This window comes from Bufo bufo, chromosome 11, assembly GCF_905171765.1.
Source record: "Bufo bufo chromosome 11, aBufBuf1.1, whole genome shotgun sequence".
NCBI classification, from domain to species: Eukaryota; Metazoa; Chordata; class Amphibia; order Anura; family Bufonidae; genus Bufo; species Bufo bufo.
In genome coordinates, this window is record NC_053399.1 from 21928990 (window position 1) to 21948518 (window position 19529).

Below are 19529 nucleotides of genomic sequence, written 5' to 3' on the forward strand. Positions count from 1 at the left end.
TGAGTTCCAACCTGTTAGGAGTTGTAGTTCTTCAACATCTGCAGAGCAATAGGTTACAGAGTTCATGATCTATTCCAGTGCAGGGAGGGTTAATGTTCTGATTCCCCTTCCCCCATGTGAGGGTCCCTGGGTATGGACCACGCCAGATGACCCCCGATGTGCCTTCCCTGCTTTACCCCCCAATTACAGATGGCTTCTGTTTTTTTTCCATCCCTCTCCAGCTGATTTCGGAGACTACGATCAGTATGAATCTCAGGATTTCCTGCAACGTTACGCGCTGTTTCCTGTGGTAAGACCCTCGGTGTTAACCCCTGCATGTCAGGAAGGATGGAACCTCAACCTGTCATCAAGTCTGGCCTAAATAAGGCTTCGCCATAGTATAAAGAAAAATATCTGTGACCTTCTATATGGGTTCCTCACCACTCTGCTTGCTGTCAGTGAGTTAAAATATTCTTGACGACATCCAGAGGCTGAAGCGTCCTCTAACCTAGTCCCTGAATGTGTTACAATGTATCCAGTGCTTACAGTCTCTTTCCTGTTGTAATCTGTTTCAATGTTTCAGCCGAGAATCCTGACGCTTAGACCCAAATTGTCTTTATTAAAGGGGCTTTCCGAGACTTTACTACTGATGACTGATCCTTTGGATAGGTCATTAGTATCTGATCGGTGGGAGTCCGAAACCCAGGACCCCCGCCGCTCAGTTGTTTGAGAAGGCACTGAGTAGCGCCGCGGCCTTCTCACTGCTTTCCCCTAGGCCATGTGATGTCACGTTCATCGGTCACGTGACCTAAACGCAGCTCGGCCCCATAGAAGTGACCGGGGCTGAGTGCGATACCAAGCACAGCCGCTATACAATGTACGGCACAGTGCTTGGTGAGCACATAGAAGGCCACAGCGCTACTGCGAATGCCGATTCCTTCTCAAACAGCTGATCGACGGGAGTCCCGGGATTTGGACCCCCACCGTTCAGACCTATCCTGAGGATCGGTCATCAGTATAAAAATCTCAGAAAACCCTTTTAACCTACACCGGACAGATCACTTATATTGTGGTGTTGGGTTGTTTCTATACTCTGATTTCTGGTAATCTGCCCCTTTAAGGGATGGATACAGGATGAGAAGACGCTGGAGGAGGCGACACAGAGCGTAGCCCTGCTGCACCAAAAGCTGCGGTAGGTTTCACCCTGCCTTATATTTGATTTTCAGGTTGCCTTTAGCTTTGTCATGTTTCCTCCTTCCCGTCTCAATAGAAGCTAGCGTTTGCTCAGTCCCTCTCCCCATCCTTTACACTGCAGCTCTGCCCCACTAGGGACCTCCAGTTTAGTTGCACTGCCTATTGGAGTCTGAGTCCATCTGAAATCTTCCATTGCAGAGTCTCTGACTGCAGTTCCTCCCCCCCCCCCCCCCCCCCCCCATGCTTTGGACTTCAGCTTTGCTTGTTCAGATTATAAAGAGAGCAGTAATGAAGTTGGGTCCAGTACTTGGAGCAGCGTCTGTGTGTACAGTTGCAAGAAAAAGTATGTGAACCCTTTGGAATGATATGGATTTCTGCACAAATTGGTCATAGAATGTGATCTGATCTTCATCTAAGTCACAACAATAGACAATCACAATCTGCTTAAACTAATAACACACAAAGAATTACATGTTACCATGTTTTTATTGAACACACCATGTAAACATTCACAGTGCAGGTGGAAAAAGTATGTGAACCCTTGGATTTAATAACTGGTTGAACCTCCTTTGGCAGCAATAACTTCACCCAAACGTTTCCTGTAGTTGCAGATCGGACGGGCACAACGGTCAGGAGTAATTCTTCACCATTCCTCTTTACAGAACTGTTTCAGTTCAGCAATATTCTGGGGATGTCTGGTGTGAATCGCTTTCTTGAGGTCCTGCCACAGCATCTCAATCGGGTCGAGGTCAGGACTCTGACTGGGCCACTCCAGAAGGCGTATTTTCTTCTGTTTAAGCCATTCTGTTGTTGATTTACTTCTATGCTTTGGGTTGTTGTCCTGTTGCAACACCCATCTTCTGTTGAGCTTTAGCTGGTGGACAGATGGCCTTAAGTTCTCCTGCAAAATGTCTTGATAAACTTGGGAATTCAATTTTTCCTTCGATGATAGCAATCCGTCCAGGCCCTGACGCAGCAAAGCAGCCCCAAACCATGATGCCCCACCACCATACTTCACAGTTGGGATGAGGTTTTGATGTTGGTGTGCTGTGCCTCTTTTCCTCCACACATAGTTTCTTCCAAACAACTCAACTTTGGTTTCATCTGTCCACAGAATATTTTGCCAGTACTGCTGTGGAACATCCAGGTGCTCTTGTGCAAACTGTAAACGTGCACAATGTATGTTTTGGACAGCAGTGGCGTCCTCTGTGGTATCCTCCCATGAAATCCATTCTTGTTTAGTGTTTTACGTATCGTAGATTCGCTAACAGGGATGTTAGCACATGCCAGAGACTTTTGTAAGTCTTTAGCTGACACTCTAGGATTCTTCTTCACCTCATTGAGCAGTCTGCGCTGTGCTCTTGCAGTCATCTTTACAGGACGGCCACTCCTAATGAGAGTAGCATCAGTGCTGAACCATCTCCATTTATAGACAATTTGTCTTACCGTGGACTGGTGAACAGCAAGGCTTTTGGAGATACTTTTATAACCCTTTCCAGCTTTATGCAAGTCAACAATTCTTAATCGTAGGTCTTCTGAGAGCTCTTTTGTGCGAGGCATCATTCACATCAGGTAAAGCTTCTTGTGAAAAGCAAACCCAGAACTGGTGTGTGTTTTTTATAGGGCAGAGCAGCTGTAACCAACACCTCCAATCTCATCTCATTGATTGGACTCCAGTTGGCTGACACCTCACTCCAATTAGCTCTTGGAGATGTCATTAGTCTAGGGGTTCACATACTTTTTCCACCTGCACTGTGAATGTTTACATGGTGTGTTCAATAAAAACATGGTAACATTTAATTCTTTGTGTGTTATTAGTTTAAGCAGACTGTGATTGTCTATTGTTGTGACTTAGATGAAGATCAGATCACATTTTATGACCAGTTTGTGCAGAAATCCATATAATTCCAAAGGGTTCACATACTTTTTCTTGCAACTGTATGTGTATGGCTTATAATCTGGTGTCTTTTTTTTTTGTAGGGGTCTGTCCCCTCCCGAGGCCGAACTCTTGTACATGCAGGAAATTGAGAGGCTGGAAAACTATGGAGAGGAAACGTACCCGGCCAAGGTAATCAATCAGCGGGCGCAGAGGTAACTGGCGCGGGAAACGTCTGGGCATGTTCTGCTCACTGGTGTACATGTTGTTTCCGTGCAGCTGCAGAAACGCTCCTGACACATGCTGCTCATTGAAAACACCATATCTTGCCTCCATATGTCTGTCGGGATAGCAGTGCTGCTCCACCTGCAGGCTGTTGCTGGTTACTGCACCTAATAATATATATATTTTTTAATCTGAATTTTTGTAACTTTACTGTTAATAGTGATTAATCCTGTGCCTCCTTTGTCTACACTACACCTTTTCATCCTCTGGCATCAGAGCTTTCCTTGATTATTTGTGCACCAAAATGTGCGACTTTTTGCCCATTTTTAACGTGAGCCGCTGTAGCAGCGGCCGCGAGAGGACGAGGCCTAGGCAGCCTGCCAGATTAAAGGTCAATTATGCCAGAAAAGTGGTGCTGGTTACACCTCAAATCTATGTCCGCTCCTGGCACGTGAGGGCCTTTGTATAGGTTTCCGATCACAATGTATAAGCCCATGCGCCACTAATTTGGTTGCGCTCATACAACACCCACAGAAGGGATGACCTGGAAAGGCGCATGTGACGGCTGTATTTCCCAGACCCACCGCGGGCGTCTGACCAGAGCTCATACGGATCTAAGATGCTGTGAGTTCCTGCCCAACTTCGGGTCTAGTGTCCCATACTCATATGATGGGGTCAGTACAGGACGGTAGACTCGAGCATCACAGATCACTATTAGTTCAGGTTAGACTAGTTTTCACACTAGTGTTTTGAGATCGGGCAGGCACTGCCGGAAGCAACCGCATCGCTGTCCAGCCCCTTTCACTATAATGGGGACCACCAGAGGTGCGTCCGGCCAAAATCCTGCAAATATGCTGAGAATCAGCAGACCAATACCACTGCACGCAGCGGTTTTCATCCGGCCACTTCTCGGCCAGATCGCTGCCGGTCCCCATTATAGTGAATGGGACCAGCAGGTGTCGGGTAGCGTCTGGCAGTGATAGATCAAGACGTCTCCAGCAGACTGCTCCGTGCTGGAGATGTCAATGCAAGTGTGAAACAGGCCTTAGACGGGCCACAGTCTGAAGCCGGCCTGATGTAAACTGTGAAATGTATCAGTGTTAGGCACGGTCGTTATATGAAGATCGATATCTTCTTCCCAGGACAGCCAAGGTGCCGACCTCTTCATTGGAGCATGCCTGAATGGGATCTTTGTTAGGCACAAAAATGGCCGGTCGCCTGTTGTTTTCCGGTGAGTGTCCAGTTTTTTATTTTTATATTTTTAATTTTATTTTATTAGGGAGTTATTTAAAGGGGTTGTCTTGTTATCTGAGACATTAGTGGCATATCGCTAGCATATACTACCATTGTCAGATTGGTGCAGGTCCCAGAGGTTATCTTCAGAGCAGGACCCCTGAAGTGAGCGGAGAGCAGCTGCCCTACATTAATTTCTATCGGACTGCTGAAAATCCGACTGTAGAAATGAATGGAGAGCACTCTGCGCATGCGCTGTGCACTCTCCTTCACTTTCTGGGACTTGCCCCTATCTGACATTGGCATCGCTAGGATATGCCACCATTGTCTCAGACGAAACAACCCCTTTAAGGGGCTGGAGTCCAGTCTTCTGTAAATGAATCTCTGTTGGCAGTCAGTGACTGGGGACGTTTGTTGTATACATCCACAGGTTGATCTCACACACACAGCGCAGTGTTTGTTACAGTGTGTAAGAGCTATTAGTCTGAAGTCCAGGAGCGTAGAGGGATTCATCCTGAGAACTGTCTGCACTGATACATTGTAGCATCTGATGAAAGCGCTGATACTTTGTTTCCTTTTTGCTTGTTACTGATAAATTGTAGCAAGTCTATAGAACTAGGCATTAAACCTTCAATTTAAATCATGTGCAGCTTCATAGATTGTGTGCCTGAGACAAGCTTATTCACATGCATGCAATGTTGCGGTTTTGTGTTGATTTTGGAAAACCGCTAGGAAAAAAGAAAACGCAAGATGACTGCAACGTGTGCCTAAACCCAAAGGGGTTGTTGAGGATTGGAAAATTGTGCCTCCTGTTTTACCATAAACAGCGCCACCCCTGTCCACAGGCTGTGTATGCCATTGCAGCTTAGCACCAGTCACTTCAACAGAGCTGAGCTGCAGTACCAGTCACAATCCACAGACCGGTGTGGCACTGCCCCTGGTTGTAATATCACACATTAATTAGAATATCACTCTGCAGCATTTGTATTCTCTGCTTGCATCGGGGATGTAGGGGGATCATTCCTATAACATCAGATTTACATATGGCCCAAAATTACAATCATCAGAGCATTCCCTATACAGACACTGAACCAGCAGGGGGTGATGGGAGATCAAAACGTGTAGAACTGTTAATGCAGCCGTGAATGTGACTGAGGCACAAGAGACACTGTATCTAGAGATCAGTGAGAGGTGAGTAAAGCAGAGTTTAGGTAGATTGTATCCAGACCCAAACTGCATCTTTATCCTTATTTGAGGGTCTGTATTCTAAACTCCTGATGTTGGATTGTTTCCTCTCTGTAGGTGGTTGGACATCACTAACATGTCACACAACAAATCATTCTTCACCCTGGAGCTAGCCAGCAAGGAGGAAACAATCCAGTTCCAGACTGTAAGTATGTCCATAATCTCCTTAAATATGTTAAGTGCAGATGTGCAGCTCTGGAGTATAATACAGGATGTAACTCAGGATCAGTACAGGATAAGTAATGTATGTACACAGTGACTGCACCAGTAGAATAGTGAGTGCAGCTCTGGAGTATAATACGGGATGTAACTCAGGATCAGTACAGGATAAGTAATATATGTACACAGTGACTCCACCAGCAGAATAGTGAGTGCAGCTCTGGAGTATAATACAGGATGTAACTCAGGATCAGTACAGGATAAGTAATATATGTACACAGTGACTCCACCAGCAGAATAGTGAGTGCAGCTCTGGAGTATAATACAGGATGTAACTCAGGATCAGTACAGGATAAGTAATGCATGTACACAGTGACTGCACCAGCAGAATAGTGAGTGCAGCTCTGGAGTATAATACAGGATGTAACTCAGGATCAGTACAGGATAAGTAATGCATGTACACAGTGACTGCACCAGCAGAATAGTGAGTGCAGCTCTGGAGTATAATACAGGATGTAACTCAGGATCAGTACAGGATAAGTAATGTATGTACACAGTGACTGCACCAGCAGAATAGTGAGTGCAGCTCTGGAGTATATTACAGGATGTAACTCAGGATCAGTACAGGATAAGTAATGTATGTACACAGTGACTGCACCAGCAGAATAGTGTGTGCAGCTCTGGAGTATATTACAGGATGTAACTCAGGATCAGTACAGGATAAGTAATGTAATGTATAACGTGTGGATGAGGAGCGTCCGGGCCGTACACTGTAGGTGGGTCACTGAGGGTCATCGCTGTGGTCACTTGGCTGTAGCTGTATAATCGGAGTCTCCTTTTCCAGAAACCTTTCCTGTTTTGTTCTTTGGTCTTAGGAAGACATGGAAACGGCCAAGTACGTGTGGAGGATGTGCGTCGCCAGGCACAAGTTCTACAGGATGAACTGCAACCTGTGAGTAGCTGCATGACCATCCCCCTCCGATACATCAGCCATACCCATACCGTACCAGGGTCTCCATTGCTCCCTGTTATCAGCAGGGTCAGGCTGACAGAGGCTTGTGTTATACAAATTCTAGTAGGGGAGTCTGAGGGGTTACTATCCTCTGGGGGGGAGAAGAGTCTGCACTGGCCCCCCTTCCACCATCTGTTCCTCTAGATCCTGGTCTCCCACCAGCGCTGCTCACATACAGGAGGATAGAGAGCCATTGTGGCTGTGCTGTGCGAATCTCGGCCACCTGTCCCCCCTCACACAAACTCTTCTCTGTCCAGTGCCCCCCATATAATGAGGCTTCTTATGGGGACATCTGTCCATCGCACCTGACACTTTTAGCTGCCGCCAGCTGTCCTCTTGTAACCTCCTCCTATGTGATTAGTGAGGATATTGCCTTACGTCCTCCTCATCATCATTAGTGTGTATTAAGCGATTACGAACAAACTGACTAAAGTGCATTTAAGGAGAGAAAAATCCTCGCTATTTTCATGATCTCTGCTTGCAGTTTGTGAATGGGAACATCTTATTTACATCCAGAAGCTGAGATGTTATACAGACCTCATTGTGTGTTTGTTGTTGTTACAATGTATCACTGTAGACAATGCTAGTCTGCTACAATGTATCAATCTGGAGTCCAGTCTGCTTACAGAGCATTGTCTAGAATGGATACAATTGTAGCAAAAGGGTTAAAGAGGACCCGTCCCCTCTCCTGACATGTCTGTTTTAGTAACTACTTGCATTTCCCATGAAATAACATTTCTGGAGCAATTATCCTTTCTGTGCAGTTCCTCTATTATTCCTGCTAGAAGTTCATAATTATACAACTGGGTGTTACCAACTGCTGTGTCCCTGCCCAGCCTGCTACTGGCATCACTGGTTGGGTAGTGCAGGCACACCCTCTCCCCAAACTGGTAACACTCAGATGGTAATTCATAAATCTTAAGTAGGAATAATAGAGGATCAGCACGACATGTACAATAATTGTATTCCACATTCCAGAACAGCTATCCTTATGACTATATGTCGTGCTGATCCTCTATTATTCCTAGTTAAAGTTTATGAATTACCAGCTGGGTGTTAGGCTACTTTCACACTAGCGGCACGGACCTCCGGCAGACTGTCCCGTCGGGTGAACAGCCTGTCAGATCCGTCCTGCCGCTAGTTCACGTGTGCCCCCGGACTGCCGCTCCGTCCCCATTGACTATAATGGGGACGGGGCGGAGGCACGGCGAGAGGCTGCCGGAATAAATGTCGGACATGTCGTAGTTTTATTCCGGCAGCCTCTCGCCGTGCCTCCGCCGGAACTTCGTCCCAGCAGCAGCAGTCCGGGGGCACACGTTCACTAGCGGCAGGACGGACCCGACAGGCTGTTCACCCGACGGGACAGCCTGCCGGAGGTCCGTGCCGCTAGTGTGAAAGTAGCCTTATCAGTCGGGGAGAGGGGGTGCCTGCACTACCCAACCAGTAGAAGGCTGGGCAGCGACACAGCAATTGGTAACACCCAGTTGTATAATTATGAACTTCTAGCAGGAATAATAGAGGAACTGCACAGCATAGAGTAATAGGGATAAGTGCTCCAGAATTGCTATTGCTTGGGAAATGCAAGTAGTTACTAAAGCAGACATGTCAGGAGAGGTGACGGCATCTCTAACTCCATGTGGGGTTTCAAACTCAAGATGTAAACTGTTTTCCTATTCACTGACAGTAAGCAGCAGAAAGCTTAAATCTTGTGAGGAACCAAAACATTTAGAGATCGATTAAAAAGTTGCAGAACTTATACAATTATTAAGTCTGTATTGTCCATTTCAACTTTTCTGCCCCCTCCTGCTGCCATCATACACTGTTGCAGTGGAGTTGGTCCTGCGCCACCTGTGTTTGCTTCGCTGTTATTACACTTTTTCATGAACGTGACCCCCCCCCCCCCCCCCCCAAAGTGTGACCATTTATGATAAGAGTGTGGAAGATCTGACTGTGTTTAGTGTGAGAACGGAAACGTCCCCGTGTCCCACGGAGAGCTGCTGTTTATCTTGGTGCCGAGATTTTCCACTTTTTTTTTTTTAAATGCATTTTCCCCAAGTGTGAGGCCAGCTCTTATCTATGCTGATACACTGTAACAAATCTTAAGCTGTGAGAAGTGTTAGGTCATGAGGACCACTGAATGTAAACAAGAATATTCCCATTCTGCGACAACAAGCGGAGATTTTAATAAAGATTTAGGAATCGAGACACAAAATCTGGACAAGGGCCCTTTTAAGAAGCGTTTTCCCCTTAAAGGGGTATTCCGGTTGCAGAAAGTTATCCCCTTTCCTATTAGAACTCCCATAGAAATGAGTGCATTTCTGACCAGCTCTGTCCATTTAATCGGGTGTGGGTGGGGGGGGGTTGCTTCACCGGGTACAGGGCCCCCATTCCTATGATCGGTGGGGGTCAAGTAGGGGATAACTTTCTGTAACTGGAATACTCCTTTAAAGTGGCACTGTACTTTCAGTAATCTTTGAGGATCTGCAAAACACGGACATCGGCGACGTGCGTTCCGCATTTTGCGGACCGCACATTGCTGGCACTTAATAGAAAATGACTAATCTTGTCTGCAATTGCGGACAAGAATAGGACATGTTCTATTTTTTTCGGGAACGGAATTGCAGACCCGGAAGTGCAATAGAAATGAATGGGTCCGCAATTCCGTTCCGCAAAACGCGGAACTAAATTGCGGACGTGTGAATGGACCCTAACTCTGGGAGAGCTGACAACCAATACGACGACGAGCGTTTTTTCACCCAGCTTTGCTGCCTGTGGACACATAAAACCCTTAGGCTGTAGCATCGGCACAGAGTATTTCAGCAGCGCCTCTATTCTTCCTCTTTACCTCTGCATCTGTTTATCCTTAGTGATTCCTCAGATCCTCCTCCTCTTCCTCCTGCGGACTCTGCCCAGAAATTTCCCTCTCTTCTCTCCTTCCAACGCTTTCCAATTCTTTCCCGTCCGTCTCTTCCTAAAGGGTGAGCTAGAGGGATCTCGCCCGGACTGGTAGCCTGTCGCCTCCGCTGTGCCCTGCATGATCTGCCCTCCCGTATCATGGGGCAACGGCTATAAGCTTCTGTACCGCATGGCCGCCTCGTAGTGCAGACCTGGCAGATGGGGTTTACCATCTTCCCAGAGCCTCTACTAGTCGCAGCATGCTGGTGCTTGTAGTCCTACAGCAGCTGACGAGCCTAATCTTGCCTGTGTGTGTAATGCACGGCCATGTGGCGCCCTCTTCTGTCCGTAGGACAGATTTACATTTTTCTCAGAGGTTGCTTCCCAGCATTCCCAAACAATTGAACGGCTTGTATCCATTGTAGCAACTGCTTGCTGTCAGTGAAGGTTTGCATTCTTCATATAAAACATAATGGATAAATATTGTTTGTTTTATTCAAGGCAAACTCCGGCAGTGAATCCGGTGCGGCGCCGCTCATCAACCAGAATGTCACTGGTAAGACCACACGTCCATACCCTTAGCTGGTTACATTTACTGACATGTCAGGATAAAGAGTCTCAAAAATCTTATTATTTACTGATATTAGTAGCGGGGGTGGGGCTGTGACAACCTCTACAGGCTGGTTGTCTGGGGTATAAGGTGTGAGGATCTCATGTCTGATCACAATGTAATTATATTACTGTGATGTCAGTAACAGGGGGCGGGGCTGTGACAACCTCTTACACAATATCAAGGCTGGTTGTCAGTAGTAATGGGTGAAATAGCTGTTACTGTAGTATATAATAGTATAACGGGTGAATCTCGTGTCTGATCACAATGTAATTATATTACTTTTATACTCAGCAATGTCAGTAAAAGGGGTTGTGGCTGTGACAACCTCTCCGACACGATATAGAGGCTGGTTGTCAGCAGTAACAGATGGAAGATGTTTGTGTTGTTGTGTATCTTGCAGCCAAAGCACCAGCCATACATGATCCCCCCTCCGCAGATGCATTACAACGGACACTACAACGAGCCCTACACCTCCTCACAGGGTAACAGGACTTTTTTAATGCAATGTTATCAACACAGTTTTTCACATTTTTTTATTTTTCTCTTTTCATCCTGGACTGGCTGATCACATAAAGCAGGATCTAATGGGTGTACGGTATATTTCGGGGGCTGATCCCATAGACCAGGGTCAGCAATCTTTGGCACTCCAGCTGTTGTAAAACTACAACTCCCAGCATGCACCCTTGCACAGCTGTTCTTGTGACTGCTAGAGAAGTGAATGGAGCATGTTGGGAGTTGTAGTTTCATAACTGCTGGATCTCCAGAGGCCCTAGAGCCATAACTTGCTGTTATATCAATCCAGTCCATTTAGTGCAGGCATGCTCAACCTGCGGCCCTCCACCTGTTGCAAAACTACAACTCCCAGAATGCCCAAACAGCCTACAGCAGGGCATTGTGGGAGTTGTAGTTTTACGACAGCTGAAAGGCCGCAGGTTGAGCATGCCTGATTTAGTGCTTAGAAACCTTTGTGTAGGTCTGTGCAAATTTCATGACCTCAGCGTCAGTCTTCATCTGCTAAAGCCATGTGTCCTCTTTTTTTGTTTAATACGCTTTGTTTGTTCGTTGCAGACAATTTGCCGGTGTTTGTGAGCAATCAGAACGGTTACTACTATCACTCCCAGACCAGCCTCGACCGCAGCCCCCACGACTACAACGGCAGGATCCGGAACGGAAGCGTCTACAGCGCTCACAGCACCAACTCGCTCAACACCCAGCAGCACTACATGCAGCCGTCTCCCATGTCCTCCAATCCCAGCATCACGGGCAGTGACATCATGAGGCAGGAGTACATCCCGTCGCACCGGCACAGCGCCCTCATCCCGCCCTCTTATCGTCCCACGCCGGATTACGAGACCGTCATGAGACAGCTGAACAGGGGCATAATGCACACCGACCGGCAAAGCCATTCCATGAGGAACCTCAACATTGGCAACTCTTACGCTTACAGCCGGCCCGACGCCTTGGTCTACAGCCAGCCGGAAATTCGAGAGCACGCCCAGTTTGCCTCGCCTCAGTCCCACCATTATCCTTTCAACCTGAACTATAGTTTCCACAGCCAGTCCCCGTATCCTTACCAGGCTGAGCGTCGCCCGGTGGTGGGAGCGGTCAGCGTCCCTGAGCTGACCAACGTCCAGCTCCAGTCTCAGGACTACACACCCTCCAACATTATGAAGACTCAGGTCTATAGGCCTCCACCTCCATATCCCTACCCGCGGCCCGCCAACAGCACCCCGGATTTGACCCGCCACCATACAAGCAGCAGCAACCCAGATCTGATCACCAGGCGCGTCCACCATTCTGTCCAGATGTTTCAGGAGGACAGCTTGCCGGTGGCGCATTCCCTGCAGGAAGTCAGTGAGCCGCTGACCGCTGCCCGTCGCGCCCAACTTCAGAAGAGGAACAGCATCGAGATAGCTGGGATTACCCAAAGCTTTGAAGGGATGAGGGTGAAGGAGAGGACGGGGTCTTCATCCGCCGCCAATGTGGCATCTCAACGGATCATGCCGACCGACTCGCAAACGAATGTTTACATGGAACGCACGAAGGAGGAGCAGGCGGCTGAGCACGAGAGGGGGCGTTACGGACACAAGAAATCTCTGTCAGATGCCACCATGCTCATCCACAGCAGCGAGGACGACGAAGAGGACAACGACGAAGACCATGGCGCCGATGTCTCTCAGACACCGCTCTATGACCGGTCCCAGCTGAAGCCGGTGATTGAGACCTACACTGATGAGTCCGAAACTAACTACCCCTACAGTTCAATGCCCGTCAACCATCTCCACATCTACGAGCACAAGCCGCCCGAAGTCGAGAAGGAGCGGAGAGTGACCGCCGTCAGCCCCGTGCAGTTTGGCGGAGAACACCTGACCGGAAGGAGAAGCAACGGAGCAATTCCTCCTTCAGTATCGGAGTCCGATCTGACGGCAGTTGCTGTGCGGTACCGGACGAAGAAGGAGCCGACGAAGAAGCGACCCGTGTCGGATGTTCTGTCTGGAAAGAAGGATATCGTAGAAGGACTACCACCCTCAGGAGTGAGTACGCACCAGACAAATAGCTTGCAAAGCAAGCTTCGGTCACATCCAAAGCTGCATCCTGGACATTGCTCTGAATGCATTAGCAGACCAGAAGTCTCGTAGTTTAGAAAACGCTCACGGTTCAGTTTCTGTGAAACCATGACACTACCTGCTGTGGACATTACGTTTCCCACAATGCACCACAGCCGAGCATGCTTCGCAGAGGCGACAGCCGGAGAACGAATGGATTTTGAAGTATGGATCTGGAAGTGACTGGGGGTTAAAAGGCATGAGCTTGCTATTGCCACTGCATTCTGCTAAGAACAGGATAAAGAAAGCAGCTTTGGATGCGACTAGAGTTTAGACACTGGTACTTTAAAAAAGGAAGCCTATAACATAGGACGGTAGATGGTGGGCGCAGTGGCGTGCCTAGGGTGTTTGGCACCCGGGGCGGGTCCTTTCTCTGGCACCCCCCACCAGTACTTTAAAAAAATTGTACCCCCTTACAGTAGTATTGCCCTCATTGTACAACGCAGGCGCGGTGAGGAAGCTGGCAGCCTGCGAGCGTCTCTCCCTCACCGCGCCTGCGCCGAATGCTGAACAGCGCGAGATTTCACCGGAGCACAGGGCTGGCAGACGGATGCAAGCGCTGCCTGGCCCTGTCAATCAGGACTTGGAGGGAGGCGACAAAGGTGGGAGAACTGTGCATCTAGGAGCAGGAACAACGCCTCCCCCCCCCCCCCTCCTAGAGGCTAATTAGCATATTATAAAAGTTAGATTTCTGGCATAATGGGGGGCATAGATAAAAGTAGTAATAGGCTAGTTAGGTTTAGCTGACATTAGCACATCGCTAATGTCAGCTAGCTTAATAGGGTTAAATCTGGTGACAGAATCCCTTAAATAGTAGTAATGCCCATTGTGCCCCCTCTATAGTAATAATGCTCCTTGTATCCCATTTATAGTAGTAACGCCCATTGTGCCCCCTCTATAGTAATAATGCTCCTTGTATCCCATTTATAGTAGTAACGCCCATTGTGCTCCCTCCATAGTAGTAATGCCTTTTGTAGTAGTAATGCCCTCTGTGCCCCTTTTGTAGTAGTAATGCCCTCTGTGCCCCCTTTGTAGTAGTAACAATGCCCTCTGTGCCCCATCCATGGTAGAAATGCCTTCTGTTAAATAAAAAAAAGCACAGTAACTACTCACCTTGTCCCGTTCCTGAAGCTCACAGTCCTCTCTCCCCTACAGACACAGATCGCTCTGCAGCACTGTGTGGGCGGAGCTTATGCAGATTTCCGGGCTTCCGGCTCCGCCCACACAGGCCGGTAACGTGATCTGTGCCTGCAGGCTGAATGGTGGAGCGGGGAGAAGTCTTCCTGCTTCACCATTCAGTGCGGGAGAGACAGAGCGCAGGGAGCTGAGTGACAGGACCTCAGCTCTGTGCTCCAGCAATGAACGCTTCCATCTATATTGATGGATGTGCTCATTGCTTCTAGGATCTGGCACCCCCTGAGAGTCGGCACCCGGGGCAGAGCGCCCCCACCCCCCGCCCTCCTGGGGCGGGCGAATGTGTACGGGGCAGGGGCATTGCCTGAAAGTTTTCTCCATGTCTCACTACAGGGTATAAAGAAAGGGAACCGCACAGAAGCGAAAAAGGTGGGACCCCTGAAGCTGGCAGCATGGAACGGGTTAACTATGCCCAGGATGCCCCTGCTGGATGACGAGCGGGAGGAGCCAACCAGAGCATCCAATGATGAGAGGGTAATTACTTCCTACATACGATCTGGATGTGTCCTTAAAGGGTTACCCCATGATTACTGCAAAAAAAAAATATCTGACATCATATAATACATGACAATCTCTTACTAACATATTTAGGACCAGCCCTGCACCTCACACGGATCCAGAGATCTCCCCATTCATTGCTCTGCTAGATTTATATCAAGCTGGCAGCTTAGGAGCGTGAACTTTCTTAGGGGTGTTTCCTTTCTGCTGCAGCAGGTGGCAGTTAAAGGATGGATCTGAGCATGTGCGTCCGTCTCAGTGAGCAGGACAGGGAAATTGGGAAACGAGCAAACAGCAGGTGGCGCTATGCAGATAGGTTTCAGTGAATACCTCAGTAGCTGTAATACATTTTTAATTACATGCAATTAGAAAAGTCTGCAGATCCAGGTGCTGGTTTGAAAAATTTAGAATATTTTTTGTGGAACAACCCCTTTAAAGGACCGGAGGAGTCTGGTGCAAATAAAGTGAAATGTCCTAGAATTTTAACACCAATTGCAGCAAAAAACGGCTTTGACACGTTACATATGCGCCAGATTTATTAACAGCGTGTACCTTTATTACGGCGAAAAATATTGGATCGAAGCAAGGAAGAGAAAGTGTCTGCTATTGTCTTTGTACAATAGATTTTTGGCGCAAATAGAGTTCTGTTGCATTTTGCTTGGCAAATCGCACTCTGTTTCAGTTTGTCACCATTTGTAAGTTGACTGCTTGCTGTCACTGAATAGGAACATTCTTGCTTGCATCCAGGTATTGATTAAACCTACTCCCCAGAGCTGAGGGTTTGTTACAATTATAGGAAATCTCCTGTGAGGCTGATGTATTTAGCTTACAGAGGATTGTCCAGACCGGATACAATTGGAACAAACCCTCAACTGTGAGAAGTACTAAGGCTGAATGGTTTCCATTTACTGACACCAAGCAGAGATGTTAAAAATAGTGAATAACTGAGGCTAAGCAGCAGTGATTCAGAACTGGATGCAGCTTTTAAAGGAGTCGTACCAAGTTTACAAGTTATCATCCCTTATCCACAAGATGGGGGATAACTAACTGATCAATGGGGGGTCTGACCGCTGGAACCCCCACCCACCGATCCCGAGAATAGGGGTCCCGTTCTCCCGCTTGTCAGGTAGGCACCCTGCCTCTCCTTACATTTTTCTATGAAACGGCTGAAGATAGCCAAGTGCAATGTGTGCCAATTTTCCGCTATTCCATAGGTAGGTATAAGCAACCTCCTGCACTTCAGCTGTTGTGAAACTACAACTCCCAGCATGCTCCATTCACTTGTATGGGAGTTCCAAGAGCAGCAAAGCAAGTGTGCATGCTAGGAGTTGTAGTTTCTCAGCAGCTGGAGTGCAGAAGGTTGCTCATCCCTGCCATAGAGAGTGAATGGAGCGGCAGGGTGCACACTTGACCTCCTGCTCCTTCATACAAGGGGGAACTGGATACCCCATGCTCGGGATCAGAGGGGGTCCCAGCGGTCGGACCACCACAGTTTGTTATACCCCATCCTGTGCATAAGGGATAACTTGTAAATTTGCCACATTCCCTTTAATTAACCCTGCATAGTCAGTCCTTGGTTGTGACCTCTCTGCTCATCTCTCAGTGTAAACTCCTGGAGGAGCGGCTAGAGCAGGGCATGGTCTTCACTGAGTACGAAAAGACCCTGAAGAAACGACTGCCGGACACAGAGTGCACCACGGCGCGCCTTCCGGAGAACGCAGAGCGCAACCGCTTCCAGGACGTGCTGCCATACGATGACACCCGCGTGGAACTAGTGCCAACAAAAGAGAACAACACCGGCTACATCAATGCTTCTCACATAAAGGTAACGCCCCCTGCCCCAATTTAGAGGAATCTCTCTAGTCACCAGTGTTTTGTCCCACCAGTGATGGTGAACGTGTGCTGCCGTTTTCACAGGTGACGGTCGGCGGCGTGGAGTGGGATTACATCGCCACGCAGGGTCCTATGCAGAACACTTGCCAAGACTTCTGGCAGATGGTGTGGGAACAGGGAGTGGCCATCATCGCCATGGTAACGCTGGAAGAGGTGGGTCCCGTGTGAATTGTATTCTGGGAAGTGTTATCTTCATACCAGGCTCTGTACAGTTATGTATGTAATTTATGTGCATAGTGACTCCACCAGCAGTGCAGACTGGAGAGGTCCCAAACCATGGTAGCCCTTTCTGATGTACGTTCAGACCCTCTCAATATCTTGAGATGGTGATTGTTCTCTTGAAGGGTGTAAATCATTGTGGAGGGAGGGGAGTTCTCCCCAGGTCCCCCCATAGTGTGGGCGATACTAACCAGAGCTGGGGTCTCGCTTCTTTACCAGTGCCCCCCAGCAGCAGGACATAATCATTGGGTGCATAATAACTCCTCTCTTCCAGGAGGGCGGCCGTGAGAAGAGTTACCGCTACTGGCCACGACTGGGCTCGAGACATAACACGGTCACCTATGGCAGGTTCAAGATCACCACACGATTCCGCACAGACTCCGGCTGCTATGCCACCACGGGCCTCAAGATAAAACACCTTCTGACCGGTCAGGAGAGGACAGTGTGGCACCTGCAGTACACTGACTGGCCAGAACATGGACACCCCGAAGATCTGAAGGGTTTCCTCTGTAAGTTCTGTTACCTCGAAGACTAGGTCCACATGAGTGTATTATGGCGTAATGCGTCTGTATTTTGTATGTGTGAGCCGGCCTGACCATGGGTTTAACTCCCATTAATCCCTATGATGCTGTGGGTTTGAATCCGTACACTTGCGGTCCGGCCAGTTCACAGATCTGTCTGTCTGTTTTTTCTATACTTATGTTGCTTTCAAGACCTGATGGAAGCCAAGATATGTACAAGTAAGGCTACTTTCACACTTGCGTTCGGTGCGGATCCGTCTGGTATCTGCACAGACGGATCCGCACCTATAATGCAAACGCTTGCATCCGTTCAGAACGGATCCGTCTGCATAACTGCTTTTTCAGATCTGAGTTTTCACATTGTGAAAACTCAGATCCGACAGTATATTCTAACAGAGGCGTTCCCATGGTGATGGGGACGCTTCAAGTTAGAATATACTAAAAGAACTGTGTACATAACTGCCCCCTGCTGCCTGGCAGCACCCGATCTCTTACAGGTGGCTGTGATCCGCACAATTAACCCCGATCGGTTACCATTGCAGCCAAGACGCTACTGCAGTCCTGGCTGCCATGGTTACTTAGCAATTGTAGAAGCATTATACTTACCTGCGATGTCTGTGGCCGGCCGGTCGCTCCTCTTACTGGTCTGTGCTATAAGCAATGCGCCGCACAGACCTTTCACTTACCAGTAAAAGGAGCGGCCAGCCGGCCACAGACAGCGCAGGTAAGTATAATGCTTCTAAAATTGCTAAGTAACCATGGCAGCCAGGACTGCAGTAGCGTCTTGGCTGCCATGGTAACCGATTGGAGCCCCAGCGATTAAACTGGGACTCCGATCGGAACTCTCCGCTGCCACCAATGATGGGGGGGGGGGTGGTGTGATTTTAATTAGGGGGGGGGGGGGGGGGGAGAGGGGAGGCCGCACTGGCCACCAATGAATATAATACTGGGGAGGGGGGGCCGCACTGGCCACCAATGAATATAATACTGGGGGGGGGGGGGGGGGGGGCCGCACTGGCCACCAATGAATTTAAAACTGGGGAGGGAGGGGGGTCTGGCCCCTGCTGCCTGGCAGCACCTGATCTCTTACACGGGGCTATAATACGCACAATTAACCCCTCAGGTGTGGCACCTGAGGGTTTAATTGTGCGGATCACAGCCCCCTGTAAGAGATCGGGTGCTGCCAGGCAGCAGGGGGCAGTTATGTCAACAGTTCTTAGTATATTCTAACTTGAAGCGTCCCCATCACTATGGGAACGCCTCTGTGTTAGAATATACTGTCGGATCTGAGTTTTCACGATCTATCTCAAATCCGATGGTATATTCTAACATAGAGGCGTTCCCATGGTGATGGGGACGCTTCAAGTTAAAATATACCATCGGATTGGAGAAAACTCCGATCCGATGGTATATTAATAGGGACTCCTGACTTTACATTGAAAGTCAATGGGGGACGGATCCGTTTGCAATTGCACCATATTGTGTCAACGTCAAACGGATCCGTCCCCATTGACTTGCATTGTAAGTCAGGACAGATCCGTTTGGCTCCGCATGGCCAGGCGGACACCAAAACGCTGCAAGCTGCGTTTTGGTGTCCGCCTCCAGAGCGGAATGGAGGCGGAACGGAGACCAACTGATGCATTCTGAACGGATCCTTATCTATTCAGAATGCATTGGGGGTGAACGGATCAGTTCGGGGCCGCTTGTGAGAGCCCTCAAACGGATCTCACAAGCGGAACCCCAAACGAAAGTGTGAAAGTAGCCTAAAGAACAGCAAAATTCAACTCTTAACCCCTGCCAGACCTCCACTGTAAGTCCAGTCTTTAAAAATGGTGGTTGCTCATGAGCGAGGCGGATGCCATAGCTGCCAGGTTTCTGGGCTAATGTCTGCAATCGGAGAGATCGCTCATCACAGACATTTACTCCCTCAAATCCCATGGGCAAATGTGACAATCAGCATGCAAACCCAGAAGCTCTGCTTTTTCAGGCCTGGGATAGCTCTTTCATGCAATGATTGGGTGGGGTCATTCATTCCCTGTGAAAGGCCTGAACTGGCCTTTCACAGGTATATTCAATGTAGGCCTGCAGGTGGCAGTACTACATTGGAATATACTGAATTTTCTATTTAGCAATGTACTGAATCCCATTGCTAAATAGAATGGCAGTC

The 19529-nt window shown here is 48.5% G+C and overlaps 1 protein-coding gene across 2 annotated transcripts in view; it reads left to right on the forward strand.

The window, feature by feature from the left end:
* The window catches only part of PTPN21 (protein tyrosine phosphatase non-receptor type 21), a 41053-nt gene that overhangs the window by 15483 nt on the left and 6041 nt on the right, over positions 1–19529 (forward strand). Inside the window, exons 5-18 of one of the 2 annotated variants that reach the window (XM_040412869.1) lie at positions 222–289; positions 1101–1171; positions 3154–3241; positions 4417–4505; positions 5810–5897; positions 6787–6863; positions 9791–9901; positions 10320–10374; positions 10832–10913; positions 11500–12965; positions 14565–14705; positions 16333–16554; positions 16647–16775; positions 17116–17350. In XM_040412869.1, the coding sequence (XP_040268803.1) occupies positions 222–289; positions 1101–1171; positions 3154–3241; positions 4417–4505; positions 5810–5897; positions 6787–6863; positions 9791–9901; positions 10320–10374; positions 10832–10913; positions 11500–12965; positions 14565–14705; positions 16333–16554; positions 16647–16775; positions 17116–17350 (2922 nt within the window). The remainder of the gene's footprint in view (positions 1–221; positions 290–1100; positions 1172–3153; positions 3242–4416; positions 4506–5809; positions 5898–6786; positions 6864–9790; positions 9902–10319; positions 10375–10831; positions 10914–11499; positions 12966–14564; positions 14706–16332; positions 16555–16646; positions 16776–17115; positions 17351–19529) is intronic. The other variant, XM_040412870.1, reaches the window with a different exon arrangement.